At 43.1% G+C, this 19428-nt stretch overlaps 1 protein-coding gene across 2 annotated transcripts in view; it reads right to left on the bottom strand.

The window, feature by feature from the left end:
- GPC5 (glypican 5) overlaps nt 1-10743 on the bottom strand; it is a 1044547-nt gene extending 1033804 nt beyond the window's left edge. For both annotated transcript variants that reach the window (XM_030567347.1, XM_030567356.1), the window contains exon 1: nt 10286-10743. In XM_030567347.1, coding sequence (XP_030423207.1) covers nt 10286-10439 — 154 coding nt within the window. In that variant the 5' untranslated portion in view covers nt 10440-10743. The remainder of the gene's footprint in view (nt 1-10285) is intronic.
- Nucleotides 10744-19428: the final 8685 nt, after the last annotated feature.

Below are 19428 nucleotides of genomic sequence, written 5' to 3'. Positions count from 1 at the left end.
AAATGATGCTTAAAATTGTTGATTGGCTCTAGTTTTCAAGATATGCTATTGGGTCAGTATCTCCGACCCTTGACTTGGGAATGGTGGAGGATAAGTGAGTTATAAAGGGAAAGGATCTCAATTTAAACCAGAAATGACTAAAATACATCTTTGACTGGATCTAGGAATAAATCTATGACTGTGTTTGGACAGTACTTGCTTTTGAGGCAAAACAATGAATGATGCAATCTGAAGCTGGTATTGCGTCATACATGATATGAATTGCATCATGTTATTCCTAGAAGTCATGGATGATGCAATCATAATGAAGCTTATATCACTCTGCTGAACAAATTGCCCTATATCAGCTCTAGAAATCATACAGTGTTGTGCTCTCTTATTTGTCAGCGTTTGATTTTGCAAAGGGACACATTTCCGTTTAGCCAAAGTGAGCAGAGATGCCTCATACTTGTGTGAACAGTGCAGATAACTTCTGCTATGTTTGTGGTGAAGTGACTTTTGCATCACAAAAGCGCAGTATAACCACTATGGTTAAGAAAGCCTATCACCTTTCTTTTGGCTGCAAAATTGGAGATCAGGACAAGAGGTGGGCCCCACACATATGCTGCAACACTTGTGCAAACAATCTTCGCCAGTGGTTGAACAGGAAAAGGACAACTATGCCTTTTGCAGTGCCAATGATTTGGAGAGAGCCAACAGCTCATACCAGCAATTGCTACTTCTGCATGGTGCCTCCAGTTGGGAAAGGTGTGTCAAAGAAGAAAAAGTGGACTGTGCATTATCCAAACATTCCATCAGCTATATGCCCAGTACCCCACGGAGAAGGACTGCCGGTTCCTGATGCACCAGAATCATTCTCACTCGAGTCAGATGAGGAAGAGGAAGAGGAAGAGGATGAAACTTCTGGTCCTGAACCATCAATGTCACAGGACCCACATTTTCTCCCATCCTCCTCCTCTGAACCACACCTCATAACACAAGGTGAACTGAATGACCTTGTCAGGGATTTGGAACTACCCAAGAGTAAGGCAGAGCTGTTGGGCTTCAGACTACAGCAGTGGAATCTCCTGGCAGGCTATCAGGGCAAATGGAGCCCATCAATGCTTGCAGACTATTGCTGGACAGTGACAAAAGATGCTCAATTTAATGAATACAAGAGACAAGCCAAGAAGCGCCGAGTAGACACTGAATAGGACTAAACTATGTACATAATAGTTTTTTGCCTTTTGTTTCATAATCAATTTTATTTATAGAACCCTTTTGCTGATTTTTAAAGTGTTACATAAACAGGACACGTGAAATATTATCATGTAAAGCAACCATAAACACATGAAAAGACCTAGGTTTACAATTTATGATTAAAACTCTACTATCTACACAATATACATAGACATAAAATGTAAAAACTTAAATATCTTAGAAACAGTAGCCAATCAGTTGTTTTAATTGTCATATTTGAATTCAGCACATCAAAATACATAATAAATAGCACATTTTATCTCTGAAGCAGACGACTTCTCAAAAATTGTAGATCAGTGTTATATATTCTCTTATCCACAGTTATTTACCTATATACCCTTGAAAACATCATGGATACTCATCAGGGAGGTAATTATTTTAAATTTGTATTCAGTTTGTTGGATACAGGTATTTGACTATCTGAGTGTCTCTATAGTAATAAAACTCATCTTGAGAGGGAAACCTTTTGCTGACTGTAAAACTGTTTCCCACTCCCTGCTGGCCTATCACTTGTTGGGACATCATCATAAGTTCTGAAGGGAACTTTTTCCTACTTTCCTAATCCAAAGTATGTTGGATGGAGGAGACAAAGAAGATGGAGGAAGAAAATTATTAAGTACTGTGTTAGCAAAGCATTTCTACAGGCAGGGAAAAAAGCGTGAGGGTAGTGGGAAAGAAACCCCTACAACAAACATCTTAATTGCACTCATTAAGAGAAAAAAATGGCACTATTATGTTTAATCATATACATGAATATATTCTACAAATGAATTATGGTAGTGGAGAAGATTTACCAGTTTTGTTATTTAGGGAATGCGGAGAATATGGCTACAATTGATAAGATCTCAAAAAAAACCTGACGTTGTTCACATTTAACTAAATAAGAAATACCAGCTGCAAGGTTTGGATCTAGATCCAAATTCCGCCAGAGGGAGAGTTGTTAAGCTTTGTGGGTTTGGTTCAAGCCCATTTCTAATACTCCCTTCCAAATGATCTGTCCATCTTTTTGATCATTACATTCTGACAATACAATCTCTAGCTAAGGAAACTGTAACTGTCTAATGATATTTAAAGAATGTGATTTATGTTTCCACATTTCATAGGAAGCTAAGATTTAAATCAAAGTACTATAATTTCATAAATATTTCAGGCTTAGCCCATTCTTAATATTACCATCAATATAGTTTACAAACTATCTTTATCTGAGTATTAAAATGCTAAATATTACAATGAGATTTTAGGCATAAGTCTATGGTACACCATACCACTAATTTCATTTCCTCAGTAAAGAAGAAGAAAACAAGTTCCCTTAGGCTTTGCCTGCACTTAAAATTAGCCAGTATAGACACACTGGAGGAACTATATTGGTAAATACCCTTGGCAAAGATGCAATTAATATAGGCAAAAGAGTCCTTTTGACAGTATAACTATATCTTAAACTACTTCCCCAAACAGAATAAGTTACATCAGCAAAAGGACTTTTTCTGCCAGTATAACTATAGTGCCTTTGCCAGCATTGCTCTGTCAGTTAAGGATGTGATTTCCCACACACACACACTCACGCTTAACTGATATAACTGTAAGCAGAGTCAGGATAAGCTCTACACTGACATCTGGTGGAAAGAATTTCAGAGAGTGTATTTGCATAGGCACGCCTACCCTATCCCAGACTGCCAAGCTGTGGGACTGCTTGGTGACAAATTGCTCACTCTCAGTTGGGTGGTACTTGCTAGACAAGGGACATGGGTTCCAAAACCCAGAGAATTGAGAGAGGCTGGGGACAGGTATCTGTGCCTGGTGGTGCAGTCTCCTTGTGGAGCCAGAAGCACCAGTTCTAGCCCCTCCTCTCTCCACTGTGGAATGTCAGAGTTGATTTTTTTATTCCCTTAAGAATTTAAATACAGGTTACTGAGCTGAAATCACTTTGGGCTAATGGTGCACTAGCACTGGGGCTCCCCTACTATGTGCTGGAATCACTAAGAGCTGAAAATCACTAAAAATCTAAAATCACTGAGCTGAGAGCACTGAGTACTGTGCTAACTAGTGGGGAGCCCAAAGCTATACTGTGGAGCAGAGCTGCTGGCAGAGTGGAGCAGTTGTGGGGACGGCTGGAGCGGATCACGGGACAACTGGTGGCAGCGGAGCAGCTGGCAGAGCGGAGTAGCTGTGAGACGGGTGGAGTGGCCCACAGAGCGAGCAGTTTGCAGGGACAACTGGAGCAGCTCACAGGACAGCTGGTGGAGCAGAGCAGCTGGCGGAGCAGAGCAGTTTCTGAGGACGGCTAGAGGAGCAGAGTGGAGCGGCTGGTAAAGCAGAGCAGTTCGTGGAGAAGGCGGGAGCAGAACCCACGGAGAGGCAGGGCAGTTGGCCCCGGACCACGTAAGGTGCCCCTTTCTACCAGGCTGGGGGGGGGGAGACCTCTGCAGATAGACTCTCGAACTTTGGGGCTGCACTGACCCAGGACAGAGACTTTTGGGACTGTGGGTGATTTGGGGGTTGCTGGACTAAAGAGCCCAGGAAAGAGGACACAGCCCAATTTCCTGGGGTGGGTCTTTGCTCACGGTTTGGTCTATGAACTCTAGTTGAGGTGTTTTTCCCAATTTAGTGTTTGTTGTTTATCTCATGTATTAAATCTTTTCTGCTACACCGAGACTCTGTGCTTGCGAGAGGGGAAGCATTGCCTTTTTGAGGCGCCTAGGGGTGTGTGTAAGATTTTCCCAGGTCACTGGGTGGGGGCTCGAGCTGGTTTGGCATTGGGTTATTGAAACGGAACCCCTGGATACTGAACCCGGCCCTTGTTGCTGCCAACTCAGAGGGGCAGAAGGGTTACATAACTATGCTGGTAAAACTTTCTGGTGTAGACCAGACTTGGGAACAAGAAGAAACTATCACTATTTTAAGATAATTTTTAATCATAGCTTCCCCATTTACAGAAAACATTTTCTGTGAGACTGTACCCGTGACGGTCAATCTTCATATGTCTAAGTTCTTGACCCTGCGCACACTGGCATAAGTAAATAATTCTACCTGTGGGAGTAGTACCACTGAAATAAATGGAACTATTCACTTAAGTAAAGATACTCATACCATACTTATTTTCAAGGATGGGTCATTTCATAATTCTCATGAATTTTCATTTGTAATGCAAATGCCAAGTGTATTAACTTACAATTGCAGGTACCTCTGTTAACTAGTACCTTACTTACAGTGGGGATTTGCCCCACCTACAGCCATTGCTGGGTAGGCCACAGTTACTATTTGCACTGACAAACTTTAACTCTGCCTGAAATTGCTTGAGTTGCACAGATCCAAGTCATGGCTCACAGTGACTTTCCCCAGTCTACACTCAGTTTATTCACTGGTGAAGCTACATCATTTGCTAGCCACTGATGGCTGATTTGGGGCCAAATACCCCATGTAATCATGGTATTTCACCATCCATCTCCAGTAAGGGATGTTTCAGGGAAAGAGTGAGAGGGATGGGAGTAAGGAGTTCTCTTGTTTCTTTCCTTTCCTTTCCTTCCAAGTTGCTGGTACCCTGTAAAGTCTCATTCCCACAAAAAAAACCCCGTCACTTGGATTTGGTGCAGGATGACGATATGTGCCATTTTGTTCATTTTTTAAGTCTAGTTTGGGACGCTCCTGACCATCAGATGGCAAGAGCAAATGGGACAAATGCCCAGTGCTGCCCCCCCAAGAAACATAGGCGCCCCTCCCCTCCCATGAGCGCACGGAGGAATGTCAGGCGAACGGTGCTGTGGCAAGGCCCCACTGGGCCAGCCCCATACAGGGGGAGGAGGTGAGAAAGGGGCACCCCATGGGCCGGCCACACACAGGGCCTGTTTTCACTTTAGGAAATATGGTCACCCTAATTTGTTGTCAAACCAAGGAGTTCCCCATTTATAGTTTCTCCTGGGCATTGTTTTCTCCATCCCTGATGCAGCAATGGGTCAGCTCCTACATACACCTGACCCGCTCCATGATCAACCCCTGCAGTGTTACACTGGGCAAACCTGGGATGGAATCGGCCCATGTGGAAGACTGGCCACTATCTTTCACTCATGCCTTCTGCTGAGACTGGCCCCACCTACTAACCACTAGTGGTACCATTTCAAAACCCGCAGCGGGTGAGCTGGTGCATGGGAGTCCCTCGCTCAGCATTTCCCCAAGAGAAAGATGGTGCCACCTGCCCAAGGAAAGGATGAAAGGAGCCATCCAGCAGCGCTACTGTACCATTGCTCCTGCCCGCACTGCTTCGCCCTGTTTCCCGGCCTCCTGCAGACAAGATGCCGCTGTCCAGAAAGAAAACCTCAGAAGAATGGCCGGGAGGGCCACTTTCTTTGGGGGTAGGACAGCAGCACTATGGAGGGAGCTTGCCCGCTCACAGGAAGTTGCTTGTGGGCAGTGAATTCCCTACAACCTCCCTGAATTTCCCCAGCCCCCCTCCCCAGTTTTGTGAACTAGTTACATGCCAAACCTGGTGGCTGAACTTTGTCCTCACCCACAACTGTTTCACATTTGGGGACAATATATACCTTCAAGTCAGTGGCACTGCTATTGGTACCATAGTATGCCAACATTTTTATGGGTGACTTAGAACAACGCTTCCTTAGCTCTCATCCCCTAACTCCCCTACTCTACTTGCGCTACATTGATGACCTCTTCATCATCTGGACCCATGCAAAAGAAGCCCTTGAGGAATTCCACCATGATTTCAACAATTTCCATCCCACCATCAACCTCAGCCTAAACCAATCCACACAAGCGGTCCGTTTCCTTGACGCTACTGTGCTAATAAGCATAGTCACATAAACACCACCCTATATTGGAAACCTACTGACTGCTACACTTACCTACGTGCCTCCAGCTTCCATCCAGGACACACCACACAATCCATTGTCTACTGCCAAGCTCTAAGATACAACCGCATTTGCTCCAATCCCTCAGACAGAGACAAACACCTACAAGATCTCTATCAAGCAGACTTAAAACTACAATACCCACCTTCTGAAGTGAAAAAAAACAGACTGACAGAGACAGAAGAGTACCCAGAAGTCACCTACTACAAGACAGGCCCAACAAAAAATAACAGAATGCCACTAGCCGTTACCTTCATCCCCCAACTAAAACCCCACCATCTCATCATCAAAGATCTACAACCTATCCTGAAAGACGATCCCTCACTCTCCCAGATCTTTGGAGACAGACCTGTCTTGCTTATAGACAGCCCCCCAACCTGAAGCAAATACTCACCAGCAACCCCACACCACAGAACAAAAACACTAACCCAGGAACTTATCCTTGCAACAAAGCCCAATGCCAACTCTGTCCACATATCTATTAAAGGGACAACATCATAGGACCTACTCACATCAGCCACACATCAGGGGCTCGTTCACCTGCACATCTACCAATGTGATATATGTCATCATGTGCCAGCAATGCCCCTCTGCCGTGTACAGTGGCCAAACCGGACAGTCTCTATACAAAAGAATAAATGGACGCAAATCTGACATCAGGAATCATAACATTCAAAAACCCAGTAGGAGAACGCTTCAACCTCTCTGGCCATTCAGTATCAGATCTAACAGTGGCAATTTTGCAAGAGAAAAGCTTCAAAAACAGACTCCAACTAGAAACTGCTGAACTTGAATTAATATGCAAACTAGATACAATCAACTTAGGCTTAAACAGAGACTGGGAATGGCTGAGCCATTACACACATTGAATCTATTTTCCCATGTTAAGTATCCTCACACGTTCTTGTCAAACTGTCTTTAATGGGCTATCTTGATTATCACTACAAACGTTTTTTTTCTCCTGCTGACAATAGCGCATCTTAATTAATTTGCCTCTTAGAGTTGGTTGGGCAACTCCCACCTTTTCATATTCTCTGTATGTATATATAGCTCCTCACTATAAGTTCTATTCTATGCACCCGATGAAGTGGGCCCATGAAAGCTTATGCTCAAATACATTTGTTAGTCTCTAAGGTGCCCAAGTACTCCTGTTCTTTTTGCGGATACAGACTAACACGGCTCCTACTCTGAAACATGCCAATTTAGCGACTGTTTGGAAATTTGAAATGAATTTGAAACATTAATACACACTTTAAAAGCATATATATTTTATGATAAAATATGTGTATCAAAGTATAATAGATTTGAAAAGCATGAACATAGACTAGCTTCCTTATACAGCTTTTGTTTTTTATGACAACGTCAGTGCATTCATTTCAGTGATGTTGGCCAACCTAATAATTGCAAATGATGATTTGTAAGCAAAGTCTATATGAGCTCTTCCTGACAGCTAAGGATGAGCTGGGGGGGAAGGCTTCAGGACCAGATTGTATTTACATTCACACCTAATCTACCTAGGTATCCAGCAAAGTGAGTTGCCCAAGTGATAGATTTTGGCTGGGGTTGGGTTACAAATCACTTGAATGTGGGGGTAGGGGTGGGAGTGGGAATGAAAAGTTGTTCTTATTGTATGAATAAAGAGCAGTAGAACTGTACTTCACCTGTGCTGACTGAGAGCATCAAAAGAGAGGATGGGCACCTGTCCCTCTCCACTGTTTAAAGACAGAGCTGATTAGGCTCCATAGTCAGTCTTTTGTTCTGTCAAGTGACCACTGCAGCTGAAATCACTGATAATCAGGTCTAAGTGCTTAGTCCTGCTGTGTGGACAGTGTTCCTGTGGGGACAGTGTTTTTGAGTAAAAGACAGCCCAGACTGCACTAGCAGTGAGGTTCCCCCACTGAGAGCTCAGCTGAAATCACTGAGAGCTGGTAGAACCTCAAGAGACCAACTCACAGAGGTCAGTCACAGTGGCAGGTGGCAGCAGAGTGACTGTGCAGAGCCATTGGCAACAGAGTGGTAGAGTGAACAGTGGGACAACGAACAGCTGTGGCCAGAGTGAACAGTAAGCAGCTGGAGGAATGAGCAAGGTGCCTTCTTGCCCCCCCCCCCCGACCACATGGGAGGTGTACTCACGTGAAAGCACCTCTGAACTCTGAGTCTCCACTGACCAAGGACAACACAGGTGAATGGGGTGCGGTGGAGGGAAAAGTGAGGGGCATGTTAAATAAACATTTGTTTGTTGGACTATATTTTAGTAATTTAGCTCCAGAATGCTAGATTTGTGACTGAACAGAACAGGTAATCATCAAGTGATCCATCTCCTGTTGCCCATTCCCAGTTTCTGGCAAATATGTTAGGGACACACAGATCATGGTGTTGCATCCCTCCTGATCCTGGCTAATAGCCACTGATGGACCTATTCTCCAAGAATTTATCTAGTTGTTTTTTTAATCCTGTTATAGTTTTGGTCTTCATAGCATCCCCTGGCAAAGAGTTCCATGAGTTGACTTTATGTTGTATGAAGAAGTACTTCCTTTTTTTTTTAAACCTGCTGCTTATTAATTTCATTGGGTGACTGCTAGTTCTTGTGTTATGTGAAGGATTAAATAACATTTCCTTATCACTTTCTTCATACCGGTCAAGATTTTATAGACCTCTATCATATCCCACCTTAGTCGTCTCTTTTCTAAGATGAAAATTCCCAGTTATTTTAATTTCTCTTCCTGTTTCATACCCCTAATCATTTTAGTTGCTATTCTCTGTACCTTTTCCATTTCCAATATCTCTTTTTTTGGGTTGGGGTGACCAGATCTGCACACAGTATTCAAGGTGTACATGTACCATGGATTTATATAAAGGCAATATGATATTTTCTGTCTTATTATCAATCCCTTTCTTAAAAAAGCAAAGGTTTCAGAGTAGCAGCCGTGTTAGTCTGTATCTGCAAAAAGAACAGGAATACTTGTAGCACCTTGGAGACTAACATTTATCTGAGCATAAGCTTTCATGGGCTACATCCGATGAAGTGGGCTGGAGCCCACAAAAGCTTGCACTTAAATAAATTTGTTAGTCTCTAAGGTGCCACAAGTACTCCTGTTCTTTTTAAAAAAGCAAACAGAATGTTGGGAATCATTGACTGCTCTGCACATTGAGTGGATGTTTTCAGAGAACTGATTTAAAAGTTTATTAGAGAATGTTTAAATAAAAATGATACAAAGATCTACAATGACTCTAAGATCTCTTTCTTGAGTATGAACAGGTAATTCAGACTCCTTCATTTTGTATGTATAGTTGAAATTGTTTTTCAATGTGCATTACTTTGCATTTATCAACATTGAATTTCATCTGCCATTTTTGTTGCTCAGTCTCCCGGTTTTTTGAGATCCGCTTGTAACTCTCTGCAGTTTGCCTGGGACTTTACTATCTTGAATAGTTTTGTATTATCTGCAGATTTTGCCACCTCGCTGTTTACCCATTTTTCCAGCCCATTTATGAGTATGTTGAACAGTACTGGTCCCAGTACCTACCCCCTTAGGGATACCACTATTTCTCTCTCTCCATTCTGAAAACTGATAACTCATTCCTACCCTTTATTTCCCATATTTTAACCAGTTACTGATCCATGAGAGGACCTTCCCTCTTATTCCATGATGGCTTACTTTTCAAAAGTCAATTTAAATTAAATACATTTTTTTAAAAAAGATTATATATTTTTAGAAATCTAGACCTGTTATATGTTTTGGTGTAACTTGCATTACCCTTATGTTAAACTTGCATTATACTAACAAAACATGTACTTTATTCATCTCTTTTATATATCTCATCCCTCCTGACACATCCTGTAAATTCAAATACCCCCCACCCCATTTTAATTCCTGGGGAAACCACTGCTTGCGGGAGCCGCGGCTTTGCTAACTCCGCAGTCTTCAATCAGCCAGCGCCCTACTAGGCGCGGAGCAGAGCCCTGCCAGCGCCTGCCGCCCACCACCAAAAGCAGAGCCGCCCACTCGGGCCGAAAAGGGGCCCGCCCGATACTCCTGCCCCATGCAGTTCAGACCCCTCGCCTGCTGCCAGCCCCTCCTCTTGGCCCCGAAATACTGCGTCCCGCGTGCAGGAGCCCCAGCTCTGCCGGGGGAAAGGGTGGCACGCCCTGCAGCGGTGCCCTGCAGACATGAGCCCGCTCTTACCTGCCCGTGGGGTCTCCGGCAGCCCCTTGGCGGGGCCGATCTGGCGCAGCTGGAAAACTTTCCAAACCTCCTCGCAGTTTGGCAGCTTCTCGCCTTTTAGAGACGTCAGAGCCGCCAACAGGAGGATGCCCGAGCGCAGGCTCTGCCTTCCCATCTCCGGGCGGCGCAGCAGCTCTCCAGCCAACTGTACAAACTCTGCCCCAAGAGCCCCCTGACCCGCAGCCGCCCCTCCCCTGCCACCCACGAAGTGGGACAAGTCGAGTCCGCCAGCAGCAGCTGCCACTCGGGAACCTGCAGCCACAGCTGCGCACAGCAGCGGGAGCAGGAAGCGTGGGGAGAATTTCTCAGAGCTGCTTTCACCTGGCACCACCGCAGTCTGCCCGGGAGCGGGGATGCTGAGGGAACCGCCCGCTGTCCCTGCCTCTGTCACATAGGCGGCACGGTCGGCTTCGCACCGAGTCCGGTGCTACAGCAGGCACCTCTATGCTGCAGGAGAAAGAAACCCGAGTACTGCAGCCTGCCCCGCCTTCCCAGCAACCACCGCCCCCCGACTGACCTCATCAGCATTAGGGTGCAACACCCTCCAAACGCCCTGCTGCTCCAACAAGGCAACTTCCTTGCTGCAGTACTGTGCGACTCCTTCTCCGCCTCACAGACCTCGGCGTAGCATTGGGAGCAAACGCCTGCTCTCCACTTTCCACCTGCACCTGTAGCGATGGAAGCAGCTTCATTAGTTGGAGTTCTTTGCAGGGCTTCAAGATTAAAATATTTGTGTACCGACAGGAATGCAGAGCACACTTCATAGGACATCTTCAACCTGCATCTCCTAAGACTTTAGAAAGAAAAAAAGTAGTTTCAAGGGACCTGACAACTGCTATGGATTTACAAATTACACTTTCTATTTTTTTTAAAGTTTTCTTTGTCCTTTTTTTGCTGTTTGCCCACACTGAGTTTACTGAGTAGAGTGTAGTACAGTGCAGTTGTCAGGTACACAAAAAAAACAAACGTGAAAAAAAAACCAAGCATTTTCCTCTACCATCTTTGTCTGTAATAATAGATTTATAAGTCAGTTAAAAAAAGATAAAAATATGCTTAAATTGTTGGTTTTGATTTAAAATAGCATGCAGGTTTGTTTTAAAAATCAGATTCTGCTCAGGAGCTGGGATAATAGGGAAATCCCTACAAAATTTCAATGCTCAGAGACTGATTAAATACGTTATTTTAAATCCTAATTCACTGAACAAGATCAAAATGGAAGCTGAAAAAAGAAGACAATTCATATTTTAAAAGGGGGAGCATCCTTTATATCCTCCAGCACTCAGCCATGTAGTTCTTCAGTGTCCTATGGCATGACATCTTTTATCCTTAATGGCGAATTTCTTTCAAAACCTTCATGTCTTCAATTGCTTTTCCTTACCCACACCTGTAGTTTTGAGAGAGATTTTGTATTTATGAAAGCAAGGAACTAATAGTACTGATTACAGTCAATCCTAATATGGAGAAAGATTGTACAAGGGTTACCCAAAGATTTAACTAGAATACCTCAATCATAACTTGCAATACTGTTATGATTACAGAGTAAGAAATGTAAAAGGTTATTCATTGTTTACAAAGCAACCACAGATATGAACACAAGGGGAGAAGAATTTATTCTAAGCCTGCAATTTTAGGGATACAGTTATGTACTAAACATTTCTGTCCTAATCAAACAATTGAAAATACGTCAAGGAGAGGTATACAGAATATATTTTCTGGGTTTGAACTGCAATCAGCTAAAAATGATGTTTCTTAGGGAGAATAGGCAGATGGGGTAAAATAAAAAGCTGAAAGTAGAACTAGAAGAAAGGAATGAGTTTGAAAAAAAGCAAGAAAGTAATAAATTGGAGTCAGATTGAGAAGAAAAATAAAATGCACTAAAACTAGTATATTTAGCATTTTAAACAATGAATAATCCATTACATTAAAAATAAATAATGTTATGCTGCAGGACGTTGAAGAACTACATGGCTAGGTAGAGATGAGGTCTCAGATCAGCACAGTATTTAAAGCATGTGCTTAACTTTAAGCATGTGAGGAATCACATGTAAGTGGAACTACTCATATGCCTACAGTTAGGCACATATTTGACCACATTCCCGAATGAGGGCCTTTGTGAGGTTGCTTCTCCTTAAAGAGTTTTGTCTATTCTTCCATTGAGTGAAGTAGGGATTTTCCCCCATACTCAAAAGGCCTACAAATATTTTATTACCTCATCCTGGAAGCACTGGACCCTCTGCACTCTGCCAGCATGACTCCCTTGGAGCTCCATGCTATAGCCTCTCTAGCTATTACCTACTGGTAGAACCAGGGGAGAACCTTGGGTTGTTTTAACTTTCTTCTTCTGAGTCTCTACCCTGCCCCCTCCTTTCTGTTTCACTGCTCTTCATAGAGGAAAGGATTCACATTGCCACGTAGGTGGTTGGCTTCCATTCCATGTTTGTGTGTCCCTCCATTCAGAGATCCCAAGAGTATAGTTTGGCCTGCAGTTGGAACATACATATTGCCTTACTAACAGATCTTGAAGTTTGCTAGTACATGATAGTATGGCATACTAGCACCTCTCCAAGCTGCCTTCTTATATTCCAGTATCTTAATTTCCATTTAAAAACAAAAAATAAGTTTCTTGATATTTTTGATGTAAAGACAGCCTTGGAAATGTGAACTGAGTGTAACTGAGGCAGCAATATCTGCCTGAGTCTGCAGAGAGCCTATGAAAGTAATTCAGAGATGCAAACTGTGCCATTCATCAGGTGCCAGTTATGCTATTGAAATGCCAATATTGTTAGCTATTTCACTGCATGTAAGAAAGACACAGTATTCTATTATCAATATCTACACAATCTATTGAATGACAACTTATTTTGGTGCCACAAATGGGCAGGCCTGGAAGAGTACCACCTCTTATTTTTTCCCCTCCCAATCAAGAAGGCCCCAATCCCAAGAATCCAACAGGGCCTGCGTCCTACAGAAGGGAAGACAAACCTGACGAGCCTATGTGTGTGTTCAAACCCCTCAAGTGGAGAAGCCACAACCAAGAAGCCCAACACAACCCTGAGAGCACATAGGATCATGTTTTGAAAATCTGCACAATCTTCTATGACCAACGTCTAAATTTTCTGAGATAATTTTTTGAGCATAGCTTGGAAGAAGACTTCTTACTGAACAAGATCAGTGATCAATCTAGTCTAGTATCCTGTGTCCAATAGGACCAGTAACCAGGGCCAGCTCTAACGTTTTTGCTGCCCCAAGCACAAAAAAAAAAAAAAAAAAGCCGTTGCCCGCTGTAACAACCTCCCTAGTGCTACCCTGCCAAAACAAAAACAACCCCTCCAAGCGCCACCCTGTCAAAACAAAAAAAAACCCTGAGCACCGCTCCGCCCCCCCCAAAATCCCGAGCACCGCCCCGCCAACCCCCCCCAAAAAACAAAACCCAAGTGCCGCCCTGCCAAAACAACCCCCCTCCCCGAGCGCCGCCCCACCAAAACAAAACCCCCCCGTGAGCGCCGCTTGCACTTGCAGACACTGACAGCAAAGCTTGTAAAAGACCCCAGAATAGCTCACTGGCTTTTAACTTTAGTTTTATTTTTACCTATCTTTACCATACAACAGTTTAGAGATCGTTTGCAAGAGATATCAGAAGTGCTGCTCTTCACTTCTACATGATGACCTGTTCTATGTGACATGTATTGTATTGCAAGTATCCATTGTTTAAGTATTTGAATTTGAGAATGATTTTGCATTAATCTAAAATCCCCCACAACATCTTCATAACTTTGCCTTGGAGATGGAACTATTAGTTTTGGCTTAACTGAAAGATTAGGTCCAGTTCTTCTCTCAATTTTACCGCAGTGCATCACCTGATTTCAGGGTGAGAGAATAATTTTGTGAGTAAAATGTTAGAAAGAAGCTGGGTGCCTATTTGCAGATTATGGTATATTTATACACATAAAAAGAGGGAATTCACACATGTTTATGTCAGAGGGAACATGGTGGAGGAAAATTTAATAGGGAGACTAAAATCTGAGTATAGAACAATTAAGAATGCACTCTTCATTTGAATACTGAGTCTTCACTCTGATACTTTTCCACTTCATTCTTGCTTCATGTTAAGGAAAAAAGAAAGATTGGCACTTTATTACAAAAGTGTATTACTCTATAGATACTATAGATTATATTCAGGAAATAAATAAATTATATGAGAAAATAAATAAATATTGATCATTTCTTATTTTACTAAAAGGGAAACAGAATGGTAAATAGTAAATTAATTTTTGTGTCATGCAGTTAAAAAGCAAATTTCAAAAAAGAAAAACTTGCCTTCACTTCATTGTGCAGAGTAAAAACCATCTCAAAAATTAAAATCAGATAGCTGTAAAACATATCAGCTCCTCACTTTTTCTGCTTGCTACTGAATCCTGTCAAAATCTAGTGCATCCGAATAGCAGTGTTACACAAGATTACATTTGAGAGTGAGAAAAACGTGGGGACTTGACAGTTCAAATGTAAACTTACTTTGCCTTTAAAAAAAAAAACAGAAACATGCTCCACTTAAAAGTAAGTTAGTATTTTTTATTTTTTATTTTTTTAAAGTTTAAAGTAGTTTCAGGTCCTACCCCTACCCTGGAATCCCTTTGGGTTTTTTTTCCCCCCTGTAGTTTTACAAAAAATATTTTCCAATTTATAATGTTTCAGGTCTCAACTGTTGCCATGTGAAATACTCACAAAATGATAGGGGAAGCAGACCTACTGATGATACTGAAGATTTTGGTGGGCATGGCGAGAGAGAAGGTTATTGACTATAGCCAAAGCTCTGTCTAATGCACAAAATAACACCCCTCCCTTCCACCCCAAAATCAACCTGCCCCAATTGTTACTTGTAACTATTGTAGGTAATGTTTTTCAGACACAAGTGTGATTTTTAATTAAAGGGAATGTTTCTTTAATATTTATATTTTGTTCAGATTACTAGAAGCAGTTGCAAGGTAAACAGAGCAGAGGGATGGCAGGTCTATTATGTTGATCTCCTCCATTAGAAGGTGCTCAAATCAGAGACAAAGCTGCTGAAGAGCTGCTGACTCTTTGTGGCAGGTGTGGCTCATTAGCTCTACTAGGGATATAAGGAAGATAGGTGTTACTCACTAGAGAGAAAGGAACCAAGAAGAGACCTGGTCCTCAAGGCAAACCCTGATGATAGTTATGCTCCAAGAGGAAAAACAGAAGAAAACATTTCAAAATCAAACTATTTTTCATTATTTGTTCAATTATTGTGATTACGTGACCCTTGGGGTAAGCTTGTTGTTTGTAGAGTGTGTGTCTGTGTTTCTGTGTATACCATGTGGTCTCCTTGTTTGGGGGACTGTGGGCTGACCATATGTGTGCTGAGCCTAGTGACCTGGAGAGTTTTGTGAGGGAGTATAAAGGGAGGAGGATTCATACACTTAATGTTCTTTAAACTTAAAGCCAAAAAAAAAAAAACCCTGATAAAAACAAAACAACAACAAAGGAAATAGCTTCAGGAGTAAAATGATAATTGCAGGCAGAAGGCCAGTAACAGAGGCTACTCAGTTTATTGCACTCAATTCCTCATGTATGATTACCAGCCCTATGGGCAGGTGGCATGTGTGCACATTCAGTGCAAGGAGCTCCTGGCCATCAGAGACCATGCGTGGGCTTTGGAGACCAGAGGGGCTGAGCTGGAGGAGCTGAGGGAGACAGAGAGGTACATAGATGAGACTTTTCGGGACACTGTAGAACAGTCCCACCCCTGGTCTGACAGCCTGTGTGCTGCTGAGGAAGATGAAAGTCTCAGGGAAGGAGAACATCCAATGGGAGCAGAGGGAAACGATCCTATACTAGGGACCCTCCTTCCAGATGGATGTTGTGGTATCCTCTCGCACTGAAGACAACTCTCCAGGGGAGGTAACTCCAGTTATTAGGAAGAGACAGGTAATAGTTATGGGAGATTTAATCATTAGAAATATAGATAGCTGGGTTTGTGATGACCAGGAGGACCTCATGGTGACTTGCCTGTCTGGTGTGAAGGTTGTGGATCTTGTGAGACATCTAGATAGACTTATGTGTAGTGCTGGGGAAGAGCCATTGGTCATGGTACATGTAAGTACCAAGGACATAGGGAAGGATAGAAGAGAGGTCCTGGAGGCCAAATTTAGGCTGCTAGGTAAGAGATTGAAGTCCAGGGCCTCCATGGTAGCATTCTCTGAGATGCTTCCACTTCCACACACAGGGCCAGGTACATCGGCAGAACTGCAGGGTCTCAATGTGCAGATGAGATGATGGCATAGAGAGGAGGGGTTTAGATTTATTAGAACTAGGGAAAATTTTGGGAAATGGGAAGTATACAGAGGAAGGATGGGCTCCACCTAAACCAAAATGGAACCAGATTGCTGGCACTTAAAATTGAAAAGGTCAAAGAGCAGCTTTTAAACTAAGGGCTGAGGAAAGCCGACAGGTGTGGAAGAGTAACTGTTTCAGACAGAGACATCCCTAAGGGGAGAATCTATTAATGGAGATTCTCTATGTCCTAGTAAGGAGGAAAATATGGAAAATGATAAAATACAGGTAGGATCTGATCAGAAACAGTCAAATGAAAGAGTTCCATTCAATGACATCATGTAATGGCAAACAGCTAAAAATAAAAACTTGTTACAAGTGCTAAAAATCTAAATAATAAGATGGGTGAACTAGAGTGCCTCATATTAAATGAGGATATTGATATAATAGGCATCACATCATGCATCCGATGAAGTGGGTTTTCAATGGGACACAGTAATTCCAGGGTACAAAATATATCAGAAGGACAGAACAGGTCATGCTGGTGGGGGAGTGGCACTATATGTGAAAGAAAGCATAGAATTAAATGAAGTAAAAATCTTAAGTGAACCAAATGGTACCATAGAATCTCTATGGATAGTAATTCCATGCTATAGCAAGAAGAAGATAGCAGTAGGGATATATTACCAACCACCTGACCAGGATGGTGATAGTGACTGTAAAATGCTCAGGGAGATTAGAGAGGCTATTAAAATAAACTCAATAATAATGGGGGATTTCAATTATCCCCATATTGACTGAGTACATGTCACCTCAGGACAGGATGCAGAGATAAAGTTTCTTGATGCCTTTAAAAAACGGTTACTCACCTTTTTGCAACTGTTGTTCTTCGAGATGTGTTGCTCATACCTATTCCAGTTAGGTGTGTGCACGCACTGCATGCACAGAAGTCGGAAAACTTTTCCTTAGAAGCTACCCGGTGGGCCGGCTGTGGAGCCCTCTGGAGTGGCACCAATATGGTGCTCTATATACGACCCTGCCGGCCCGATCCCCCTTCAGTTCCTTCTTGCCGGCTACTCCGACAGAGGGGAAGGTGGTGGTGGAGTGGGGGAAATAGAATAGATATGAGGAAACATATCTCGAAGAACAACAGTTACAAAAAGGTGAGAAACTGTTTTCTCTTCAAGTGCTTGCTCATACCAATTCCAGTTAGGTATCAGAGGGGTAGCCATGTTAGTCTGGATCTGTAAAAGCAGCAAAGAGTCCTGTGGCACCTTATAGACTAACAGACATTTTGGAGCATGAGCTTTTGTGGGTGAATACCACTTCGTCAGATGCATGTAGTAGAAATTTCCAGGGGCAGGTGTATATATATGCAAGCAAGCTAGAGATAATGAAGTTAGTGCAATCAGGGAGGATGAGGCTCTGTTCTAGCAGTTGAGGTGTGAAAACCAAGAGAGAAGAAACTGGTTATGTAGTTGGCTAGCCATTCACAGTCTTTGTTTAATCCTGAGTTGATGGTGTCAAATTTGCAGATGAACTGAAGCTCAGCAGCCCAAGCACTGAGGTACAACCGCATCTGCTCTAACCCCTCAGACAGAGACCAACACCTACAAAATCTCCACCAAGCATTCTCAAAACTACAATACCAGCTACTCTCACAGACAACAGATTCAAAACGCAGAGGATGTTCCCCTGGGCACAAATTTAGTTATACAAAACAAAAAATACCCAAATACCCAATTTTTGATATTTCCTTAATGATACCAAGACAAGTTACAAAGAAAATTAATATAAACCTATTTATCCCATTCTAAAACTTACTACTCTGATAAGAGGCTGGTTCCTTGATCTTTTTCACTCTGGCTGAAACTGAAACTCTAAACAAAGGAAAAACTTCTCTCCTTCATTTTGAAATATCTTGTTCCCCAATTGGTCCCTCTGGTCAGGTGTCAGCTAGGCTAGGTGAACTTTTTAACCCTTTACAGGGAAAAGAGGCATTAACCCGTAACCATCTGTTTATGACACTAGGTCTGGGCGGGAAGGGGTGCTGTTGCAATGGCTGAGGCTTAAATGGCTTTCTTTGAGTTGCCGGGGTATGCATGCCCAAGGATTTTATGGTGTTCCTTGTGTCTTTCAGGGTATGCAGGCAAGAGCCAGTTTGCTCAGTGAACAGGTTCTGGCCATCAAACGGAAGAACCTGAATGGTTTGTTGCACTTCAGGTGGGAGGCTGGATGACTGGAGCCATATATTCTGATGCATGGCGATGTTGGAGGCCAAAAAGTGTGAGCTGCCATGTCCGTGGCATCAAGGGAGCCCTGGAAGGAGGTTCGGGCTACCAGCTTGCCCTCCTTGGCGATGGCCCCCAGTTCCATGCAGGACTCAGATGCAGGGCTGTCCGGGGGCGGGGGGGCAAGTGGGGCAATTTGCCCCGGGCCCCACAGGGGCCCCCACGAGAATATAGTATTCTATAGTATTGAACTTTTTTTAGGGAAGGGGCTCCCAAAATTGCTTTGCCCCAGGCCTCCTGAATCCTCTGGGCAGCCTTGCTTAGATGGGAGGAGTTCCTGAGACTTAAGGATCGCAGAGCACGAATTAGAACTGTATCTGCTGAGAATTGCAAGCTGTTTTGTGATTCAAAGTGAGACGCCCCCCTTAGAATAAATTTTCCTGCTAAAGGGGGCCATGCGTTTCAGCTCCTTTGATTTTGGGGCAGGCCCCTGTGGCCCCTGACTCTCCTTTTCATTAACTGCGTGCACCATGAGAGAACATGGGGCAGGGTTAGTGGAAAAATTATTCATATCCCTTGGTG

The sequence above is a fragment of the Gopherus evgoodei genome, chromosome 1 (assembly GCF_007399415.2).
Source record: "Gopherus evgoodei ecotype Sinaloan lineage chromosome 1, rGopEvg1_v1.p, whole genome shotgun sequence".
NCBI classification, from domain to species: domain Eukaryota; kingdom Metazoa; phylum Chordata; order Testudines; family Testudinidae; genus Gopherus; species Gopherus evgoodei.
This window is presented reverse-complemented; position numbering and strand designations above follow the sequence as displayed.